General features: G+C 38.4%; 1 protein-coding gene across 3 annotated transcripts in view; it reads right to left on the bottom strand.

Annotated features, from left to right (window-relative positions):
• Window positions 1–25,312, bottom strand: part of AR (androgen receptor) — a 171,719-nt gene that overhangs the window by 76,468 nt on the left and 69,939 nt on the right. For all 3 annotated transcript variants that reach the window (XM_032757103.2, XM_032757105.2, XM_032757104.2), the window contains exon 2: window positions 5,797–5,948. In XM_032757103.2, coding sequence (XP_032612994.1) covers window positions 5,797–5,948 — 152 coding nt within the window. The remainder of the gene's footprint in view (window positions 1–5,796; window positions 5,949–25,312) is intronic.

Genomic DNA, 25,312 nt, shown 5'->3' with positions numbered 1-25,312 from the left:
CATTCTCAGAAAACAAACACAGGAACAGAAAACCAAACACTGCATGTTCTCACTCATAAGTGGGAGTTGAACAATGAGAACACATGGACACAGGGAGGGGAACATCACACACTGGGGCCTATTAGGGGGTGGTGGGCTAGGGGAGGGATTGCATTAGGATAAATACCTAATGTAGATCACGGGTTGTTGGTTGCAGCACACCACCACAGCACGTGTATACCTATATAAGAAACCTGCACATTCTGAACATGTATCACAGATGTTAAATATAATGAATTAAAAAATAATAATAAGGGACTAGGAAATTGGTAAGGCATGGTAGCAGAAGGCAACGGACTCAAAAGATCTTGCAAGTGACAAAAGTTATGTAAGCATTACAGATATTTACATAATGCTGCAAGTGCTATGGCAACTTCTTCTTAATCCCTGTTTCATAAAATGCACAGGCTATAAATAAGCAGGCACAGGGCCACTACGAAGCAGCAATGGCAAATTCTTGGCATGGCACCCAAATTGGGCACTGACAGAGACTTGGGTGGGCACCAACTGCAATGAGTTACAGAGCTAAATTATTTCTTCTGCAAGCCTGTGGTCTAGTCGTGTTATGGGGAGGCACAGAATTAAGCTGGTGAGTGTGCGAAGACAGAATCATGAGGTAATATATGGCAGATCCACAACTCAGCTGGCCTCCTGGGATCTACTTTCTATGAGACACACAGTTTTTCCATGACAGTTGGTACTAGAGAGTCTCCAAAGCCCTTCCTTTTTACCATCTGGAAAATATGTGTCATCTAGAAAAGTTCATTCATATATACGTCATAGTTATCCACACATTTACAACACAGAAGTCTAGAAAATGTTTGAAATATTTTCAGTTTCTCCTCTGGGTATTGCAAGGAGGAGTGATCTACTAGATCATTAAAACAAAAAAGTATCTTCTTCTAGCATTTCTAGACTTATTTATTTTTTCTCCTGTTTAGTAAATAAGCTCAGGACCAAGAAGCCACTAGGCCAGGCATTCTGTGCTAACAAGATGTTCAAACTTTGACTGCCCTACAGGGAAAATTTTTTTAAATTAGATAATCTGGAGAACTACTAAGATACCAAGAGATGGGAAAACATAAAACCTATGCAGATTTATAAGTATAGAAGTGATTATCTAAAGCAGAGCTCAACCCATAAACCAAATCCACTCTACCATCTGTTTTTGTGAGGCCCAAAGAGCTAAGAATGATTTCTAAATTTTTAAATGGTAAAAAAGAAAAATAATATTAAATGACATGTGAAAATTAAGTGAAATTCAAATTTCAGTGCCCATAAAGTTTTATTGGAACACAGCTACTCCCATTAGTTCCAGTATTGTCTATGGCTGCTTTCATCCTACAAAGGCAGAGTTGAGTAGTTGACACAGAGACCATATGATCTACAAAGCCTAAAATATTTACTACATGGCCCTTTACAAAAAAAGTTAACCAACTCCTAAGTCTAAAGTCTGTCTGTAACATTTAAGAAAATCAGAGGTAGAAACATGAGAGGAGCTTTGTGAAAAGATCTCTAGGACTCGTAAAGTCAGGATCAGTCAACTCCTTGGCCAAAGGTACCTGATGAAGGCTCTGTTGAAGCTGCAAGCAAATCCTCTTAGCAGAGTTAATTTGCCTCTGGGAAATGTTACTCAAAAAGTCAGGGAGTGAAGGGGACACTGATATGCACCAAAAACTCTCTGCTAGACTCCAAACTAGAGGCAACATTCAATTCCACATGAGTTGAGGTGGGAAAGAATGGATTTAAAGGACAGAAAGAGTTCAATGAGGGTTCACTTGCATTTCTTCCCTAACAAAAACCTGGAGTGAGAGAGAGAATCAAAGCCATACTTACATAAAATTTGCCAAAGAAACTAAATTGGGACCTATTGTAAACATCAGTGAGGATGGTGTAATTCTTTGAGTTCAGAATGTAAACTACAGTTTCAATTTTATGTGTACCAAACAGCACTCCATGTGTACAAAACAAATGGACATATAATCTTCAATGTTTTACTAGAAAATGTCTGAAAAATAGTAAATTCTTGAGCACATAATGCACATGATGGATTAATTAACCCTCTTTGAAACATAATGAGGTAGAGATGGGGATTCATATCCTGATTTTCCAGATGAGAAAATAGAAAAGAAAGGAAGTTACCCAGCAATGATCACAAGGAAAAGATCTGAGTCCTGAGTTTTAACCCACTCCATCCATAGTACACTCTCTCAGCTGGCTCTATCCCCATCTGAAGATTGCTTCTTTAATTGATTAGGATCTGGGATTAGTCATCTTCTAGGAAAGCAAGACCAAAAACATATGCAGGTATAAATACATGTGAGTTTGCTGAAATGATGATGATTATGTTTGCAATTTGTAGAACGGTCACAAAATGTCTAAGCTGGAAGCACATTTTAAAATATCTAGTTCAAGTCCGTTGTTTTACAAACAAGGAAAACTGAGGCCCAAAAGGGGAAATTTCTTATCCAAGTCTATACAGCTAAAACCTCTCTGAGCCCTTACCTCTGTTTATGTGTATTGCCTTGCTTTGACTTCCTGGTCTCTTAGCATCCAAAATCCCTTCCCTTTCACCACCGCACTCATCCTACCCACTCCATAAACCAACTATTTCCATCCATGCCTGTTTCTAACCCAGAGTTCATCCCACCAAGCACTCAGACACAGACTTTGACCAACTTTCCCTCCCCACACACACTTTGACCACGTTTCTCTCAACCAGAATTTGGTCATTTTACCCTCATGACTTAGTAGCATTGTTTTTTCTCACCAGACCCTTTTTTCTATGCAGACCCTTCCCTGCCCAGCCTCACCCTCACCCCAATTCTCCAACATTACTGACAAGGAGAAAATGTAGGACTCTCTCTTCCCACTCTTCCTCAACAACAAAACCTGTCGAGATTACAACTGACTCTGTGCTGAGCCCTGCACCAAGGACAGCCTAAAAGTTCCATGTGTTATAAACCACCAAAGCTAGAAATATATTTCTGTCTGAGATGCCAGGCTTTTAAGTCCTGTACCTATGCCCATTCCAGAGATTTCTGAAACTATGAATTAAGTGATAATCAAGACTCTGAATACTCAGTCCGAGTTAACTGACTACAACAAGCAAGTGAGGAAGAGAAAGATTTTTGTTTCTATTTTCTCTAAGACAGGTATAATTTGATGTTTCAACAAGCCAGACTGAGAACCAACTGCAGAAAGGCCATATGGGCGATAAAGATGCATTGTAAAAATGGAAAAAGAAAACCAAATCAATAAATGTCCTCTTTGGGTGATAAGACAGCCCCCTGCCTTCAAACAGGGATAATGATGGCAGTAAAATCAATCCAACAGCTTTACAGATGGGAGGAGAAAGAAAACACTAGTAATTTTTTTTTTTTTGCTTCATTCTGGTGTGTGTGTGTGTGCGTGTGTGTGTGTGTGTGTGTGTGTGTGTGTGTGTTTTCTAAACCACCTTCTCCTACCTTCAAAGGGCTCAGGACTGAAATTCAAAATAACCAAGGGGCTCAGAAGGTTCCCCTTTCATGGTTTTTCAAGGAATCCGTTGCTGATTTTTCATATTTCAAGCAGGCAAGTGCATTTGGCCCTATGAGTTCACAGAGTTTCCCTAACTTAACAGACTCTAAGGTGTAGAGCATTTTGAAATCTTGCTGGATTTCTATGTGTTCTGTGAGTTGGGTTATTCCCTCCCCACAACCTCATCCCTTTTCTTCCCTGTTCTCAAATGGCACAGGATCCACCTCATTGCAGAGCTCCTCCCAGGCAGCCCTGCCAGCTGCCCTTCTGCCTGCCTCCCTCCTTCAGCTCTAACTTCTGCAGAAAGCTCCCATGTGGGATGTATGATATGACAGCAAAATCTTCCCTTTCACAATGTGATTGAGCATTTCCCCTGTTTTCTGAAAATAACAATTTAGTGACCCATATTTGTAAAACCCAGAGGAAGCATCAAGTATAATCTAATCTATCCGACTATTGAATTTGCTTGTTTGTTCACTTGAACTCCTTTCCCATCTGATATGGCTGCTATTACTGTGGTGCAGTGCCTGGGCTTGCTGACACACTACCTCTAGATGAGTGCTCTGTTTCATTCTCTGCTCTATAGACAGGGCCCGCTGGGTGAGAGGGTATGGGGAAGTGCCAGGGTCTCACTGGGGAAGTTGGGGTGGTCTGAAGTCTCTGGAGCCTCTCCTCACTTCCTTTTCTGACAGCCATCCTTTCATGAGTACTCTGAAGAAAAGAAGGCACTGCTCTCAGGCTCTTTAGGCACTGCTCTAGGCCTTACTGCCTAGACCTAGACATTAGGGCCCTGGGCTTCATATTAGCCCAGCATAAACAGTAGCGATGGGTAATTTGGGGGTATGAGCTGAACATGGGGCATGTTTTCAGTAATACCAAATGATATCTGCCTTCTTGTAGGCCCTGAGGACTGGAAGAAAACAACATGGCAGCTTCTGTTTTATAGATATTTCTGCCACCTAGCCAAAATGATGAATCAACACTCATCATTGTGATTGGCTGTCATTGAGGAGGTCAGTTAAAGGGCATTCTCTTTCTACCTTTTCTCTAGATGCTTCAAACTCTCTGGTGCTTCTTCCATATTCTGATGAGTAACAGTACATTCCTGGTGAATGGTGTGGCCTACATACCTATCTTTCAAGACTGTTCTCAAGGTTTATAGCTCTTACAGAAGGAAAGGCTCTCTGTTCTGGTTCTGAAGTGAAACTCAACACTTCCAGCCAGTGAGAGGAAAGGAGAAAGGCCTTGGCAGGAAGTATCTCTTTGGTGAAAGTCAGGGCAAAGGTGAATACTGGCGTTTAACAACGGGTCTGGTCCCAGAGCACAGCATCTCTCTCTAGGGGCTCCTCATCAATGTCCCTTTGAGAAGAAAGCCCTCAATACAGGGTGGAGAGTGAAGTGGATAAGCAGGAAGCTTAAGCCCTGGGTGGTTAGAGGAAGGAGACATTACCGTATATGAGGCCAGAAAATGGGAGTTTCTACTGCAGAATGTGGGCTGAGCACCTCTAGAGGTTGAGCAGACATGAGTTGTTCTAAGCTAAATAAGACTAAGGAGCTAGGGCTTGAGCCAATTTAGCCAGATATAAAATGCTACCTTAGATTAAGGTTAGGGACTAATGGACAGGATTTGAGGTCAGGTCTCTGGAGAGAAGAATAAATGTGTTTCTTCACTCTGAGTTCTTACCTACCTAGGAACTATTAACACAAAGACAGGTCCCAAGGAGGCCACAACAGGAGGGAGCAGGTGCAGAGACTGATAGTCTGCTGAAGAGTGAGAACACTCCCTTTCTGGGGCCGAGGCCAGGAAGCCTTTGCTAAGGAACAGTCTCATATTCATCCCAAGGAACAGGCTGGGGACTCAGTTGGGGTTTCTCCACTTCTAACCTCTCTAATAAGGACAAATTTTTCCTTTACTAGCCAGCAGAGTAGAAAACAAGAAAGGAGGAAATTAAATCTTTTCAAATCATTAATTTTTCTTTCATTTCTAGGACCTACTGAGCCCCAAGCCCCAGCTGCGACCACCTTCACTGCCTACATTGCCTGTACAAACAGGGCTGCTGAAACCAGGGAACTAGCAAGTACAAAAATTTGCTTCCTTAGGCTCCTAAGTTATTTGATAAGGCCTTGCCAATGACTCTATTTCTGAGATGATAAAATCCTGGGCCCTGAAAGGTTAGTGTCTCTCTCTGGAAGGTAAAGGAGAGAGGGAAACAGAAGTGCATGTGCAAGACCCTTTACCTTCAGCAGCTCTTTTGAAGAAGACCTTGCAGCTTCCACATGTGAGAGCTCCATAGTGACACCCAGAAGCTTCATCTCCACAGATCAGGCAGGTCTTCTGGGGTGGAAAGTAATAGTCAATGGGCAAAACATGGTCCCTGGCAGTCTCCAAACTGCAAAGACACAAAAAACCAATGCAACACATGTCATTGAATGGCAGAAATAGGCAAGTGAAGTCTGAGGTCTTCAGGATTAACCTGCATGCATAAATTACTATTATTCATTGCTCAAGTGAGTTAGTGTGAAGCTGAATTTTCTGAGACCTCTCCTAAAGATGATGGTCGTAGGGTGTGACTGAGCCTTTTTGGATCTTGCCAAGGGATTAGAGAAGTTCTCTGGGATTAGCCAATCTCATAGTCTATGTCTATATGAGGGAGCAATGAAGGCAGGAAACCTGAGGTTAAGATACCTAACTTAAGGTGGTGTTCAGGCAACATTTTCAGACTAATTAAATGATATGAACCCAACTTTGTGACTTTACCTCATCCAAAGGGAGACCTATAACAAAACCAGACCAAATATTAAAGCGATTTGATGTTCCTTGCTTTAGCTCCATGAGCCTCAAATCTCATCTATAAAATAGGGATAATATCTCCCATCCTATTGAGCTACAGCTGTGAGTGGTAATATAAATCAGATAATGGATAAAATGCCATTGGAATAAATACACAAGGATCATGATTAGTATTACCATACAAGTCTTGTTCTTTTTTTTTTTTCCTCATTTCTTCACTTTCCTTAGGTGTTTCTCTAGATCACATGGACATCCACCGGATTCCATTCCACAACATAAAGTACCAAGCATAATCCCTATGCCTAGCATTAGGAGAAATATCTAATGTGGATGACAGGTTGATGGGTGCAGCAAACCACTCTGGCATGTGTGTACCTATGTAACAAACCTGTACATTCTGCACATGTACCCCAGAACTTAAAGTATAATAAAAAAAGAAAAAAAAATTATCAGATAAACAAAATGGAAACATGCAGAAAGCTCATTTTGTAAAGGACCTTTAAGAAATAGAAATGGAGTGTTGCCGTTCAATGGCTATAAAGTTTCAGTTAAGCCTGAAGAAAAGATTTTAGACATCTGCTGTACAACATTGTGCCTATAGTTAATAATATGGTGTTGTCATGCACACGTATGTTTATTGAGGCACTATTCACAATAGCAAAGACTTGGAACCAACCCAAATGTCCCACAATGATAGACTGGATTAAGAAAATGTGGCACATATACACCATGGAATACTATGCAGCCATACAAAATGATGAGTTCATGTCCTTTGTAGGGACACGGATGAAACTGGAAACCATCATTCTCAGCAAACTATCGCAAGGACAAAAAACCAAACACCGCATGTTCTCACTCATAGGTGGGAATTGAACAATGAGAACACATGGACACAGGAAGGGGAACATCACACTCGGGGGACTGTTGTGGGGTGGGGGGAGGGGGGAAGGATAGCATTAGGAGATATACCTAATGCTAAATGACGAGTTAATGGGTGCAGCACACCACATGGCACATGTATACATATGTAACAAACCTGCACGTTGTGCACATGTACCCTGAAACTTAAAGTATAATAATAATAAAATTAAAAATAAAACAAGATGGTGTTGTGCCCTTAAATTTTGTTATGAAGGTAGACCTTATGTTGTGTTATTATTAAAAAATGTTTTTTAAAGAAATCGAAATTTTCATCCATACTAAAGTGAATATACAGTTAAAATTTTTTCGAAGAATCTAATTAATCAAATTTACAATCAATGAAAGACAAAATATTCATTAGAGCTTTGTTTGTTAGGCATGAGTTTAATAAAGTGCACCTTGAACAAAAATAACTGTAAAGGAGGAAGAAGAAGATAAATAGTGAAGGGTATTCAGAATCTGGACTTTTACTAATCGCAACCCATTTTGACTAGAGACCTGAGATAGTACCTCCTGGCCTCACTAGGTCAGTCTCTGCCTCTCCCTGACTCCCCAGCTAGCAAAATATTTTGGGTAGCACGCCCACTAATCCTGACCTAGTGTGGACAAAGGCCACATTGCAGCTCTGACTCATGAGCTAAACTTTGGGCTTTGGAAATGAAAATTCCAACTGCAGTCCTTCTCTCAGGCTTATATCCTAGAGAAAGTTGGGCACATACGTACTAGGAGGTACATGCAGGAACAGTCATAGCAGTTTTGTTAATTAAAGCATAAATGATAAACATTAACTGACAGGAGAAAAATAATTTATGGCACACATATCCAATAAAATACAATCAGCAATGAAAAGGAATGGAATTGAGCTACACATAGTTGAATCTCAAATACTAATGTTGTGTAAGAGACATAATTCACAATAGGATACATACAATATGATTCCATTATATAAAGTTCAAAAAGAAGCAAAAGCAAGCAATATATTATTTGGGAATATACATGTGAAAACTTACCAAAATGCAAAGGAATAATGAAGCCCAAATATAGGATAGTGGTTACCTCTGAGGGGAGGCTGGGAGTGATGGTAAGAGGAAAGAGGATATAAGTACATTTATGCTCTTATTTTTAAAATATTGACTAAGCTCCTATTATGGGGCTGACACTCTTCTAGGTCCTGGGGTTATAGCAGTGAACAAAATAGACAAAAATCCATGCCTTCACAGAGCTTCCACTGTAATAGGGTTGATGCAATGATGATGTTAATGTTGTTGATTCTTTAATCTGGGCTCATCAACATTAATTTTATTGTTATGCCATATAACTTATATATTACATGTATTCTTTGATATTACTAAAACAGCACATAATGAAATGAAAACAAAAATAAAAACCTCAAAAGTTTTGAATATGCTCCTAGATAACATCCTAATTGCAAACACAGGAGAGGTTTGCTTTGAGAACAAGTGCAGAATTTGCACGTGACATTGTGTTTTTTCTTACCTCCCATGGGTTACATGTTCACTTATTATCTTGAGGCAGGGCATTTGGTTTCATGAGTCTGAAGCAAAAGCAGTGCCCCATAGAATGGAAGGTTTCTGAACCAGAACACCACTTGCAATTCTTCAACAGTTTCACTATTAATTAAATAAAAGTGGATTACTAGAAGCTGTTGGCCTGCCAATACAGGCTCAACCATGGGGAACTTGGGCTTAGGAAACATTGGCACCCAGCTGAGATCGCCAGGTCTCTCTCTCTCTCTCTCCCTGACTCCTTTCTTTTTCTCTCCTCTCCTCTGCTCCTCCCCCTGCCCCCCAACTTTCTTTTCAAAGGAGGACTTGGGGATACTTTGAAGAATCTGATTAATTTAAATAAGTCCCACCAGTGACTGTGGAAGCGGGGTGAAATGCAAAAGTCACAGACCAGTTTTATTTGTTAGCGAGAGGAATGGCAACCCAATAAGGATTTGGAGCCCACCAGACCTGGGTTGGAATCCTGCCTCTACCAGTGAACTTTGGGTGAAATAATTAAGGCTCTCTGTGCTCCATTTGCCTCATTTAGAGTTGGAAATATTTTCAACTCTAGACGGCTTTTGTGAGAATTACAATTACATTAAATAAGACATGTAAAAGCCCTTGCCTCTGTGCCTGCCACATGGTAGGCATATTGTAAGTCTTGGTTGCCTTAATCTTTTGTCTTACCATAAGAAAATGAAATATCTAATATCTTAAAAATAAAAAAGAGTATTTTTCTTGGCTATGCAGAGCTTTTAGAGAAAGGTAAACACATGTGGGGGTTGGGGGGGGTGTAGGGCATAGGGGGTGGGGAGGGAGGGAGAGAGAGGGGAAGAGACAGAGAGCGGGCAAGGGTAGACATGTAAACACATATCTTTCTCATACATACCTACTTTTCAAACTAAAAGAGGTTGAGACAACCACCAAACATCTTTATGGAACACAATATTTTTCCTTGTGTTTAGTAACAAAATATATTTTATTAATCACCTTGTGGAACATGACATCCCTACATGACTTTTTAAGATAAAATCAGAGAGTTCACAATTATTCTCTCCTTATAGATCTATTGTGCTGACTTATTTGTGGTTACAAGGAATATTTTGGTGGAGAAGTTGGTGAAGTAATGGCTTAAGATAGTTAGCATCTTTATTTCCTGCCACCGTGAGATTTGAAATTTAGTGTGTGTTCATTCACGAGGGCAGCAATGTTTACTATTAAAAGTATTACCCAAGTTTAGTTCATAGCTTTTCAATTCTCTTTAATAAATTCTTTAGTTGAAGTGGAAAGACACATAGGTAAAAGATCTAGTTTTCATGTCCATCTCTGCCACTTGCTAACAGAAGGACCTTGAACAACTCATTTGACTTCAATTTCTTTACATGTAAAATGGGCAAAGAAATATAGACCCCACAAGACTGCAGTGAGGATCCAATGAAGTTGTGGAGGTAAAGCAGCCCCACACCATTGCTGACACAGTGCTTAATAAATGATTATTACTGTAATAATCTTATGAGAAAGTTGTAGAGGAGAGATGAGGGAGAACAAGGTTTTGAAAAGGTACCACTGAGGTAGGTATCATTACCTCTATTTTGCATATATGCAAACTGAGACTTAGAGAAAGCAAATGACTTGTCCAAGTCCATACACTAGTAGTGACAAAACCAGAATTATACTTGGGACTATTTCCCTGCCCCAACTCCATATTTTCCCACTATTCTAAACTGCCAAGGCCATATAATATTTCTGTTATAGCTTGGTTTTAATTTAATTAGGTTGTTTTTAATGGGCTTACTGAGTTATATTTCACATACTATAAAATTCACCCATTTTAGCGTATTCACATCTATTACCACAAACTAATTTTAGAGCAATTATATTACTCCAAAAATAAATCCTGTACCCATTAGCAGACTCCTCATACCGCTTCCTCCCAGACCCTGGAAAAACTAATTTCCTTTCTATCTCTAAATATTTTTCTTTTATGGACATTTAATATAAATAAAATCATACAGTGTGGTCTTTTGTGAGTTGCTTTTTTCACCTAGCATAATGTTTTCAAGGTTCATCCATGTTGTAGCAGGTATGAGTACTTCATTTCTTATTATTGACAGATAAACCATGGCATGGATATACCACATTTTGTTTTTCCATTTATCAGTTGGTGGACATTTGGAGCCCACATTTGGAAGAAATTTGTTATCCACTCTTTGGCTATTGTAAATAATGCTGCAATGAACATTTGTGTGCAAGTATTTGTGTGGACATATTTTCATTTCTCTTGAGTATTTATCTTGGAATAGAATTACCAGGTCAAACAGTAACATTTTTGATACATGTACACCATAGTACACTATGCAAAAAGAATGAGATCATGTCCTTTGCAGCAACGTGGATGAATCTGGAGGCCAGTATCCTAGGCAAACTAAAGCAGGAACAGAAAACCAAATACCGCATGTTCTCACTGATAAGTGGAAGCTAAATATTGAGTACATACGAACACAAGGAAAAGAACAAGAGGCACCAGGGCCTACTTGATGGTGGAGAGTAGGAGGAGGGTGAGGATAGAAAAACTACCTATTGGGTACCATGCTTATTACCTGGGTGATGAAATAATGTGTACATTAAATGCCTGTGACACACAATTTAGCTATATAGCAAACCTGCATATGTACCTCTGAACCTAAATTAAAAGTGAAGAAAAACCAAATAACAAATAGTAATTTTTTAAAGACTTTCAGACTGCTTTTCAAAGGGCTGCATGACTTTACATTTTACCAGCAATATATAAGGGTTCTGGCTCCTCCACACTAAAGCCAATACTTGTTATTTGTTCTTTTTTACTATAGCCATCCTAATAGGTGTAAACCGGTATCTCAATTTGGTTTTGATCTGCATTTCCCTAATGACTAATGATGTTGAGCATTTTTAAATTTGTATATCTTCTATCAAGAAATTTCTATTCAAATACTTTGCCCATTTTAAAATTGGGTTGTCTTTTTATATTGAGTTGCAAGAGTTCTTTATATATTCTAAATTCAATACCCTTATCAGATATATGATTTGCAAATACTTTCTCTCATTCTGTGGGTGACATTTTCACTTTCTTGATGGTATCATTTGCAGCACAAAAATTTCAGATTTGATGAAGTCCAATTTATCAATTCTTTTTTCTCTTATTGCTTGTGCTTCTGCTGTTATAGCCAAAAAAAACCATTGCCTGCTTCAAGGTCATAAAGATTTAATCTGACATTTTCTTCTGAGATTTATCATCTTAGGTCTATAGCATTTAGATCCATGATACACCATGAGATGATTTTATTTTTTTTGCAGGTTTGAAGTGGTCCAAAATCTTTTATTTTCATGTGGATATCCAAATTTCCAGTACAATTTATTGAAAAGACTATTCTTTCCTCATTGAATTGTCTTAGCAACACTTTTGAAAATCAACTGGCCTTAAATGTAAGAGTTAATTTTTGGATTCTCAATAGTATCCCATTTATTGATCTGTTTGTCCTTATGCCAATACCATACACTCTTGATTACCACTGCTTTGTAGTAAGGTTTGGAATCAGGAAGCATAGGTACGCCGACTTTGTTTTTCTTTCCCAATATTATTTTGGTTATCCTAGGTTCCATGTATTTAAATATTAATTTTAGGGTCAGATTTTCATTTTCTGCAAAGAAAACAGCCAGGATTTTGATAGGGATTTCCTTCAGTCATTGGGGAGTATTTCCATCTTGACAATATTGAGTCCTCTCGTACATGAACAAGGGATGTTTTTCTATTTATTTACATTTTTAATTACTTTCCACAGTGTTTTGTGGTTTGCAGCATACAAGTCTTACGCTTCTTTTGTTAAATTTATTTTTAAGTATTCTGGTATTTTGATGATATTGTGAGTGAATTGTTTTCTTAATTTCCTTTTCAGATTGTTCATTGCTAGTTTACAGAAATACCATTGATTTTTGCACATTAATCTTGTATTCTGAAACCTTGCTGAACTCGTTTACTCGTTTTAATAGTTTATCATGGATTCCTTAGGGTTTTCTTTGTATAAGATCATGTCATCTGTGAATGTAGATAATTTCACCTCTTCCTTTCCAATATGGGTGCCTTTTACCTCTTTTTTTTTTTTTGCCTAATTGCCTTGACTTGAATCTACAATACAATGGTAAATTGAAATGGTGAGAACAGTCATCCTTGTCTTGTTCCCGATCTTACAAGGAAAAATTTCAATCTTTCCCTATTAAGTATGATGTTAGCTGTGTGTTTTTCAGAGATGTATGTCCATTACAAAGTTAAGAAAGTTTCCTCCTACTCTTAGGTTTTTGAATGTTAATTTACATTCCAGAGGTAAATCCTGCTTGGTCACCCTTTATAACCCTTTTCATTTGTTGCTGAATTCAGTTTGCTAGCATTTTGTTGAAATTTTTAGAAAGTTATCTATATTCAAACGTGATATTAGCCTGCAGTTTTATTTTTGTGTCATATCTTTGGTTTTGGCATCAGGGTAATGCTGACTTTGCAGAATTAGTTGGAAAGGGTTCCAGCCTCTTCCAATTTTTGAAATAATTTGTGAAGGATTAAATCTTCCTTAAATATTTGATAGTATTCACCAGTGAAGACATCTGAACCTGGGCTTTTCTTTGTGGGAAGTTTCTTAATTACTAATCCAGTTTTGTTACAGGACTTGTTACAGGACTACTCAGATTTTCTGTTTCTTTACTGGTCACTTTAGATAGTTTGTGTTTTTCTGAGTATTTGTCCATTTCATCTAGGTCATCTAATTTTTTGGCATACAGTATGGTTGATATGGTTTTGCTCTGTGTCACCATCCAAATCTCACGTTGAATTGTAATTTCCAGTGTTGGGGAAGGGACCCGGTAGGAAGTAATTGGATCATGAGGGCAGATTTTCCCCTTGCTGTTCTCATGATAGTGAGTGAGTTGTCACGAGAGCTGATGGTTTAAAAGTGTGTGGCACTTCCCTCTTTGCTCTCTCTCCTGGTGCCCTGTGAAGACATGTCTTCCATGCCCCTTAGCCTTTCACCTGATGTAAATTTCCTAAGGCTTCACTATCCATGCCTCCTGTACAGACTGTGGAACTGTGAGTCAATTAAAGCGCTTTTCTTCATAAACTACCCAGTCTCAGGTAGCTTTTTTATAGCTGTGTGAGAATGAACTAATGCAATGGTATTTTCTTTTAATCCTTTGAAAATTCTTTTTAAGGTAGGTAGTGATGGCCCCATTTTCATTGCTCATTTTGATAATTTGAATCTTCTCTCTTTTTTTCTTATTCAATCTGACTAAAGTTTTTTTCAATTTTGTTGATCTCTTCAAAGAATCAATTTTTAATTTCATTGATTCTGGTGTTTTTCTACTCTATATTTCATTTATTTCCCTTTTAGTCTTTATTAATCTCTCTTCCTGCTTTCTTTGTAGTTTGCTGTTCCTTTCCTAGTCTCCTAAGGTGGAAGGTTAGGTTCTTGATTTGAGATCATTTGTCTTTGTTGATATAGGCATTTGCAGTTATAAATTTCCCTTTAAGTACTGCTTTAGCTTGGCTGTATCCTGTAAGTTTTGGTACAATGTATTTTCATTTTCATTAATCTCAAAGTATTTTCTCATTTCCCTTATGATTTCTTCTTTGATCCACTGTTTATATTCCACAAATGGTGAATTTCCCAAATATCCTTCTATTACTAATTGTTTATTATTTCCACTGTGATCAGAGAACTTACCGAAGTTTTTCTTGAATACATTCTTCTCAGATTGTTGGAAGCCTTTGTTTCCTTTCCAGAGTTCTAGCAAAGCTAATTTTCACAACGTTTGCTAGTGTTTTCACTGCTTTCATGAAAGGATGGATTTATGGGGGCGGGGGGGTGGTTCTCATTCCACCATTCTGGAAGTCTTGCCTTCTAAGTAAGGTTATATTTTATGTGACACAAAAATTATCCCCTTATACACACACACTAATCCCCATCATGAAGAAAGAGAGAAGATAGGTCACTCCTACTTTTCATTCATTTATTCATCTATGCACCCCTTCATTCAGTAAATAGTATGTTATAAAGGAACAGCTCTGCTAAATGATGCATATATAAAGATGAAAAAGACATAGCCCCTATCCTCAAGGAGCTTTCATGGCCTGTTTGAGGCTAAGACAAGTGCACAAATGTTTAATGCAAAGTGTAGCAAAAGAAATGCTGCAAAAGGGGCTGAGATGGCAATTGCTTTAGGAAGAAAAAACTTTTTTTGCCTGCAGATACTAGGAGGTAACTCCCACCATGTTCTCAGCCTTATGACTGACCAAACTAAATATTTTACATACTCATCAAATATTTACTTTGAAATCTACTTAGAGATAAGATGGGGGTGTCCATGGCACTAATACATACTCAAGCCTCAAACCTGACGTGCAGCAAGTGCTCTGTACAACACATAACCATGAATAGAACAATTACTTGTCACTATGCATCAGGTTGCTATAGCTCTATTGGTGATTTCCATTTTCTGTAGCTTACATCACCAACAAACATGCCAAGACAGCTGGAGTGGTGGTAGTAAAAGTGTTTTTTAACAGCGTATCCCACTGACAATACAAATCTGTCCTTTTCTCCTGGAATCACTCTCATAAATGGGGCTGGATAGACAAATCCTTATTACAGTCATGTCCTTGCATTTCCCAAGCCACATCTGCTGTCTTCTGTGAGCCAATTTTTTTTCCAATGGCTTCCTAGCCATCATAGCCAATCAGCCATGGGACGACTAGCCAGATTTCTTTCTGCAATGTCATCAAATCTAAGGACTGAGAGCTATTTCCACATTATGTTTCTGGAATCCATTGCTAAAGAAACAGGAAAAATTTTTTAAATACTTGATTTTAATTTACCTGTTAAATCTTACTGAACCAATATTTTTCTCACATCTTCCATCTGAACTTCTGATACTAAAGAAGCTATTTACTGGGGGCTCATTATGTCCTAAGCTCTGGTGAAGGTGCTTAATCCCCACAACTATTACTGCCAGGTACATAGTGTATCTCCATTTTGATTTCTTCAAGATCACACAACTAGTAAGTAACAGAGCCATGGTCTGAATGCATACCTGGCTAACTCTAAAGCCCATGCTCTGTCCACCATACTCTATAGCATTGTCTCTTGTTGACTATCAAAGTTGGATGGCCCTTATCAATCATCTAGTCCAGTGTTTCTCACCCTTGGCTGCACATTGAACTTCACTAGGGGGCCTTCTTAAAATACTGACGCTCCTCTCAACACTGTATTCTGATTTAACTGAACTGGGGTGAATAGTTCAATACACCATGGAATATTAAGCAACCATAAAAAAGGATGGGTTCATGTCCTTTGAAAGAACATGGATGAAGCTGGAAACCATCATTCTCAGCAAACTAACACAGGAACAGAAAACCAAACACTGCACGTTCTCACTCATAAGTGGGAGCTGAACAATGAGAGCACATAGACACAGGGAGGGGAACATCACACACCAGGGCCTGTCTGGGGGTAGGGGATTAGGGAGGGATAGCATTAGGAGAAATACCTAATGTAGATGACAGGTTGATGGGTGCAGCAAACCACCATGGCACATGTATACATATGTAACAAATTTGCATGTTCTGCACATGTATCCCAGAACTTAAAGTATAATTAAAAAACAAACAAAAACAACAACAACAATGACAAAAATCTGGGCATCCAATTTTTTTCAAAGATCCCCAAATAATTTTAATTGCCATTCGAGGCTGAACCCCACTGAACTAGTCCATCTCCTTCATCATTCAGGGGGAAATTTCAAGCCTAGATAGAGATAGAGAATTGACCAGGAGAAACAGTTATTCAGAGGCAAGTCTGAGACTAGAATACAGGTGTTATCATTCTTACGCCAGGGATCTGTTGTAGAATAACATTTCCTGTCAAATTCTGGATATTTAACTTCTTCCAGGGCATAGAATTTGGAACAGGCAACCTACGAAAAAATCTACATAACAACCATCATTAGTTATCCAGCTATACTCCAAAATCATTTTAACAGATGGTAAAAGCATTAAACACTACAGCAGCCACCAAAATGAATCTCACCCATTATGGAGCTACCCTCTTTCTGGAAAACGTGGTAAATATTTATTGAGTGCCCTTCTATGTGCCAGGCACTTAGAGGCACTTTCAATACATTAGGGGCCCAAAGATACAAATATCCTTGTCCCCTATTATAAGTCTGGTCTGAGGAGATTTGCTGTCATACAGAGCAAGGGTTACAGAGCTCCATTTTACAGTTGAGGCAAATGAGACTCAAAGACATCTTCTCATTAGTTACAGTGTCAAAAGAGGAAAAAGCAAAGGCTTTGGGGCAGAGAAATCTGAATTTGAATCTCACTATTATTGATCACTAGCCACGTAAAGTTGGGCACAAGATGAACCTAACCTCCCTTTCCATAAGTTTCCTTATCTATAAAATGAAGAAAATCACATTTCAAACCCAAAGAGAATTGTGACAAATGCATTAGACAATACATGAGAAAAGGCCTGGCACACTCAAAATAAATGGTAATTTCTCCCCATTTTCCCCATCCCACTCCATCTTCCCCTTGGTACTAGAGTCTAGGCGGATAAAGCATCTGACTTTCAGTCCAGTGAGCTCTGCAATCATCATGCTGCCTCCTCTGTCAGACACTACTGGTTAAAGCAGAAAAGCAGCATTTACCACTTGACCTTACCCAAAATGTATAAAAACCCTGGGGAAAAAAAAAAAAAACAAACAAAAAAAAACCTATCTTAAAGTCCTTTTGTGACTTTGTCTGTGGCAGGGAAAACACAGATGATATAGCTTAAGAAATGTGAAAAATGTTCAGCCAAGTGTCTGAGGGCTTCAGAAACCCAAAAGAAGGAAGATAGCATCATGTGAGCAGACACAACTTGGGTAGCAGTGAAATGTTGACGAGAATCCACAACTAAGAAGCCAAGGTTAGACATTTCGTGTTGGCCCAAAGAAACTACAAGAACTAGAAAAACAGCCCCATTGAGATACTCACCAAGAACAGAGCTTACCCTGATCTCTTAAACAGATGTGTAGTGAGGTCTGGCCCAAGGCAAAACAAGGCAAGGTATCAGCCTTAAACACTTGGGAGAAGTGTCTTGCTCCTCAACACATAAGAGACTGATATTCTGATTTTGATCATGGGGAGAGGAGTCATTGGCAGAGACTAAAAAATCCCCTACCCCATCTCACTCCAGTACACATCGCAACATATAGTACAATAGTAACAGCTGATGTTTACTGGACCACTATATGTCCCAGTTACTATACTACACTCTACATACTTTAACCTCATTTAGTCTTTACAACAAATGCATGAGGTATGCATTATTATCCTCATTTTATAGAAGAAATAACTGAGGTCCAGAAACCTTAAGTGTTCTGCCCAAGACCCACATACAGCAATTGATGGCTTCAAGATTTTAATTCAAGTCTAACTCCAAGATCAACTATGATAAGACTATATAGTTTCTCACATTGGATGGCAATCCCCAATGACTCAACTTAGAAAACCATGAGTCATCCTGGACTTAATGTAATACACTTCCCTCAACGCACCCCACCTATCACTGCCATCCAATCAGTCAATCAGTGACTAATATCTGTTAATTTTACTGCCTAAATAGTTCCTTCAATTACACACACACACACACACACACACACACACACACACACACACAGAGAGAGAGAGAGAGAGAGAGAGAGAGGGAGAATCTTTGCCTCCAAAATAACTGCAACTGTCTTATTCAAGTCTTTCTGCTTCCTGTCTGATCTCTCCAGTCCAGTCCATAAATTACACAGGACCCCAGAGGAATCCTATCTAAAACATCTGCTTCTGTGGCTCCTCTCCCTAGCAGCTTTCAATAACTACCTATGGCTTACAGCAGTGGTCATAACTCACTGATATATTAGAATCCTCTGAGGAGCTAATTAGCAATATGGAACACTGATTCCACCTTCAGTTAGCAGACTCTTCTGAATCTGAAGTTACAGGTGAGACCTGAGAATCTGTAATATTATTAAATGACCAAGTGAAAACCACTTGGCTTACAGGATGCAAATTCAAAGTACTAGGATGGCATTCAAAGCTTATTTCTAGCTTCTTATCTCAATATCCTCACAATCTTTTCCATGTGACCTTCCAGCAGTACCACCCTGTTGCAATTCACTAATCTAACCTTGCTTTTTCATGCCCCTGTAGCTTTGCTTATATTGCTACTGCCTCCAACTTCAATGACCCCACCTTGCCCCCAGCCATCTGTCTCCTTTGCCACATCATCTCATAACTCAGGTCTCAGCCCAAGAGGCTACCACTTATTCAATGAAGCCCTTCCTGACTCTATCCCTAGATAGAATAGGAACACATCTCCACTTGTATGGTCTTCTTTCAAAGCACCTATTATCTTGGTGCATTACATGGTACTTCTATATGGATTGTAACACAAATAATTGATGCACATATCTGATTCCCATCCACCATGTGGCTTTCATTGATAAATTTCCAGTGTCTAGCCTTGACGCCGCTTGGGAACTTTTCCCTCAAATTTTCTCCTCTTTTCTTCCTCCTCCTCTCATTCTTAAGTCACAGAACAGAGTTTGAAAACAACAACGTTCTCTCTTAATTTGAAGGCCAAGATATATCCTGAACAACTTTTGAATCCTAAATTAAGATGTTGCTAAACTATATCAGACAAATAAAAAACTTCTCTTTTTTCCCCTCAAAAACTACCAAAGACTTCACAATATCCATTCTATCACAGTGTCTCTCATGTCCTGGCGATGAACTTCTTCATCTCTAATACAAATCCCTTAGATTATTTCTCTGTCCTCAGTAGAAATGGAAAATAACCACTTGCTATACTCTTACCTTACTCTTTCTATACTACACATTAAGATAAAGTTGAACAAAATGTAATCTAGAATAAAAACTGAGAAGGAAAATGTTTCATAGTTGGTATATTTTTGAATTACGCAAAAGTCAAGTGGTAAACAGCTGGTGGAACTGTCATTGTTAGACAAACACAGATAAAGTGTTCAATTTGGTAAACAAGCTCTTTCCATTCTGCAAAGTTATCATGTGGTCTCTGGCATAGTACTTTCCTAGTTTCTTTTTGCCATGAAGAGACAAGTTGCAGCCAGACGGAGCCTGCTTTTCTTTGTCCCTCATCAGTGCCTGTTCTCCACTGTTTCTTCTCTGGAATCTGCCTTAGTATACTGGAGTGGGAGTTGGGAGCCTGAAATTCCATTATAAATTCTGACACTAACTCGTTGCATGACCTTGGATCAGTCACCTTTCTCCCTGACTCTATTTTCTCATCTTATAAAACCCATATTTGTGGAGCACTTCAAGCACATAAAGCACATTCACATAAATTTATCTTGTGGGATCTGCACAATCATGCTGTGAGGCAAATAGATGAGTCAAGGGAACCTTCAAGGGAAGCTTCTATGTCAAGGGAAGATATATCTTCTATGATATCTATAAAACTCAAGAGAGTTGGATTAGGGGTTCTTTAACTTAACAGCTTAAAATTAACAACAATATGCACAACACTTCATAAACTTAAAAATGCCTTCACATTCATTATCATCCTTTCTGTCAATAAAATTGTATTTGGTGCCTAGCATAAGCCAGACACCATTAGACTGAGGATGTAGTACAAACAAGTTAAAGTCCCTCACTGTCTTAAGGTAGCTTCCATGGTGGTGGGCATGCATGAAACACTCATACAAAAAGTTTGGAAAATGAATTTCAGATACTTCTAAGTACAGCAGGGTAAGGGCATACTGGGTGACAGCAGCATCTTATTTAATCGTCTCAATATCCCTATCATGTAGATATATTTCATTAACTCCATTTCCAGACAGAGCAAAGAGAAAGGCAGAAAAGCTAAGTGACTTAGCAAGCAAGTGAAGAAAAGAGCTTGGCTTATACACCTACACACCACAACTTCTGAATATATGTTTCATGCTCATCCCATTCTTTTGCCTTGCTCCCGGTACTAGTTTTCTAGGATTCTATGATTTAGTCTTCAAATGACTGACTTGCACTTATTAAAATAAGGCCTTATTTCTGAGGCCTTAGGAGGATGAGACTTAGGCTAAATATTCTGTGCTCATGAGATCAGGAGCACCAGGCGCTTTGCCTTCAAAACAGGACCAGCGTGTTTGCTGGTCCATTTGTCTATCAGTTCAAGAGTAGCTGGGGCTTGTTTTGTTCACAGTTTTATCCCCTGTGGCTAGCACATGGCTTGGCCCCTAATTAGTGTTTGTTGAATATTTATGGAAGCTATGAATAAATGAATGAATGAACCAAGGAGAGAGCAAACTAACACAACTTGCAGAAAAATGGGTTGTTGTGTTTATGGCAAAAATAATTAAACTACACTCAGCTTCTTTCTGAAAGCTTCAGCCACTTTCTCCTGGGAGCAAGCAGAAAGAAAATGTGGCACATATACACCATGGACTACTATGCAGCCATAAAAAAGGATGAGTTCATGTCCTCTGCAGGGACATGGATGAAGCTGGAAACCATCATTCTCAGCAAACTAACACAAGAACAGAAAACAAAACACCGCATGTTCTCACTCATAAGTAGGAGTTGAACAAGGAGAACACATGGACACAGGGAGGGGAACATCACACACCAGGGCCTGTTGGGGGAATTAGGGGACAGGGGGAGGGACAGCATTAGGAGAAATACCTAATGTAGATGACGGATTGATGGGTGCAGCAAACCACCATGGCACATGTATGCCTATGTAACAAACCTGCACATTCTGCACGTGTACCCCAGAATTTAAAATATAATAAAAAAAAATGGAGTACTAGGCATACATAAGCTAAATTATGTTTTTAACTTTTTAAAACTGTATTTTTGCATCCTTTTCTCAGTGATTACTTTGGGGCTTCTAACGTATATCTCAAATTAACAGAATCGACATCATATTTATACTGACTTAGTTCCAGTAGGTTATAAAAACTTTACTCCTCTATAGCTCCATTTCCTCTCCTTGTATAATAATAATTGTTGTAGATAATTTGTCTATGTTTGTTACCAATAAAACAATGTGTTTATAACTATTGTCATTTTTAATAGTCTTATGTCTTTTACAGAAGCTAAGGGAAGAAAGGAGGACACAATTAATTTATAGAAGTTTTTAATGTTACTCTTCATATTTGCCACTTAATTTTTTCATTTCTTTCTGTAAATTCAATTTACCATGTGATACCATTTCCTTACTCCAATTTAGCTTAATTCCCACTCTCTTCTTTTACATTTTATTGTCAAATAACAATACAATTTTACAGACAGTGCTTTAAGAAATTGATTTCAAATAAGTGGAAAAGAATATATAATGATATATTTTCATTATTTACAAATTTCCCTTTATTGGAATTTTTTTCATGCAGATTAAAGCTACTGTCTAGGAAGCTTTTAGTATTTCTTGCAAGGCATGTCAGCTAATGAAAAATTCTCTCAGCCTTTATTTACCTAGGAATGTCTTCATTTCATTTTTACCTTTAAAGACAGTTTTGTTGAATATATGATTCTTGGCTAACAGTTTTTTTATTCTTTCAACGTTTAGAATATGGGATTGCACTGCCTTCTGCTCTTTGTTATTTCTGATGAGAATCAGCTGTTAATCTTATTGTGGTTCCATTTCATTTTTCTCTTGCTAATTTCAAAATTTTCTCTTTATATTTGACTCCAATATTTTGACTATGATATATCTAAGTATCAATATCTTTACATTTTCCTGCTTGAAGTTTTAAAAAAATTTTCTTTGATGTGTAGGTTGATGTTTTTCATTAAATTTTGGAAGATTTTATCCATTTTTTGAAAGATATTCTTTCTACTCTTTTCTTTCCCTTCTTTTCTTCTCCTAATGATGTGCCTTTAAGATGTCCTACATTTCTTTGGGAATCTTCAGTTTTCTTCATTCTTTTATTCTTTCTATCCTTCAAAATGAATAATCTATATTGATTTATGTTCTAATTTGCTGATTGTTTCTTCTGCCAAGTTATATCTTCTTGTGACCTTTTCTAGTGAATTTTTCATTTCAGTTTTTATACTTTTCAACTCCAGATTTTCCATTTTCATCATTTTTTATAACTTCTATCTCTTTATTGGCATTCTCTACTTGATGAGAAATTGTTATTATACTTTATTTTAGTATTTTAGACATAGTTCCTTCAGTTCTTCGAATATATTTAAATAACTGATTTTTAAAGTCTTTCTCTAGTTAATTTCAACATCTTTGTTTCCTCATGGATAGTTTTTTGTTGATTTTTCCATATAATACCATGTATGAGTCATACTTTCCTCATTCTTTGCATGCCTCAAAATTTTTAGTTCAAAACAATATTTTAGATACCATATTGTAACAACTCTGGATACTGACTTGATCCTTTCTGAGACTCATTCTTGTTTTTTGCTCAGTCATTTGTTTGTTTAGTGACTTGGCTGAACCGCTTCTGTGAAATTGGTTTCCCTGACACTTTGAGACTTCTGGTGTTGCTACTCACGATTTTGTTTGTTTTTATGGTTGATACTGGCATCCCATTGGTCAATTCTGGGTTTACATAAACCACTTATTAAAAATATAGTCATGTTTTTTTATTTTTAATTTTTGTTGACTTTTCCTATTCAGTCCAACAAATAAAATTAGTTGATATTTTGTATAAGTGTGTATCGGGGTGCACATTTTTCCTTTTGCCTCAGGCTCGGATATGGGTTGGCATGGCACCAGTGAAAAGCTTTATTTTTCTTGACTCTGGGTTTCCTTTATTCTTCCTATCTCCATAATCCATTCTTTAAACCATGATGGTCTAAATTTATTTAACTTCATTCATTTCCCAGCACTGTCTCTGCACAGTAACCTGATAGGCCTCCTTTCCCTAACCTGACTTTAAGCCTTCTGAGTACAGAATAGCATAGAATGCCTAGGGAATTATGAGGTGGGCAAAGATTACATAAACCACTTTTTGGTTAATGTTGCTATGAAGGCCTCTTAGCTAGTTAGATTTTTACCCTTTACCACTACTGGATGTGCATGTGGCTTGGAAACCACTTTCACACTTCAGGGAGTTTAGAATTTTGCCACAGATTCAGGTAGGGACAAACACTTCAGAAATTATCTCTCTAGTTGCTTTTCAAAGGGCACAGTTTTAGGCATAGTTATCTATTCCACTAGAGACAAATATGATTTTATTATTTTGCCTGGCTTTGTAGGAGTTGCCCCTTGGTCAGGGTGGCATAACATTTAGAAAATGTAGGGCCAGAGATTGTACTTAAGCCTCTTTATCCTCAAGCCCTCCACGTTTTACTGATGGATCCATGTGTGGCTTGAGGAATGCTTTAGAGCCTACCCCACATCCTGTTTAGGTTGCTTTTGAGAGGGTACAGTAAAGCACACATGCATAACTTTCCACACACCCAGCAGTGAGTGTAATTCCACAAGGGCTCTTCTTAGTGATTCCTTTGTCGGATTCTCTGGTATCCTCCATGTTGGTCTGCTGTTTTGCTTGTTGCTACTAGTATCATGGAGCTACCAATCCACTCTTAATTGCTCACCACCAAGATCTCCATTATTTTTGACAGTGCCCTTAGGCATGAACTTCTTCATGCTCTGTTCCAAATGAAGTCAGTCACCTCAGGGAGAACTGTGGAGTTCTCCATCTTAACAACCTACCATTCCCTGGGACAGAACCTCTGTCACTGCAATAGAATTGGAACCAGGGACAGTGATGAGTGACCCCCCTGTTCCACAAGTGGGGCAGTGACCTGCTTCTTCCAGAATGACACCCCTGTTCTACAAGTGGACCCTGGGGATAATGGTATATTCCCTAGTCCTCTTAATTTGCGTTTCCTAGTGTGGAAGCTTTACCTTATATATGAGCTGAGGCAGGCACAAGCAGGATCCCTGTATTCTTGACTAACCATCCCTGGGGCAAAGCCCTCATACATAGAAAGTGGGTGAGGAAGGAATCTCCAATCCTCTCAGCCATGCCTTCCTAGAACAGTGCTTCTGTAATATAGGGCTGGGGGAAAAAAAAGAGATGCTTGTGTGGCCTGCCGCATTGTGGGTGAAATTATAACTATGGAGTAAGATTTTGAGAGAGACGAAGCCTCCATCTTCTTGGTTGCACTTGCCTGAAGAATGGAGATAAGAGAAGGAAAAGGAACAGGTCATGACTCTTGCTGTTTTTACTGAGGCTTAATAGCTTTTCTTGAATAAATGTTTCTCTTTTTGCTATGTGCCCTTAGGATATTTTCTGAAGATTTTAAATGGTTGATTGATCATTTTTACCAGTTAAATGGTTGTTTCACTGAGTAATGGGTCCACCAGATCCTTGATCTGCCGTTCCAGAAGTCATGCCTATAGAAACACCTTCGTCTTGGAGTGGAGAGATTGGAAAAGGCTTCACAGAAGTTACAGAAATGATGTTTATTTAAGTTGGCTTAGGCAGG

Source organism: Hylobates moloch, unplaced genomic scaffold, assembly GCF_009828535.3.
Source record: "Hylobates moloch isolate HMO894 unplaced genomic scaffold, HMol_V3 SCAFFOLD_7, whole genome shotgun sequence".
Taxonomy (NCBI): domain Eukaryota; kingdom Metazoa; phylum Chordata; class Mammalia; order Primates; family Hylobatidae; genus Hylobates; species Hylobates moloch.
Note: the sequence above shows the minus strand (reverse complement) of the source record. Positions and strands in the feature narration are given on the sequence as shown.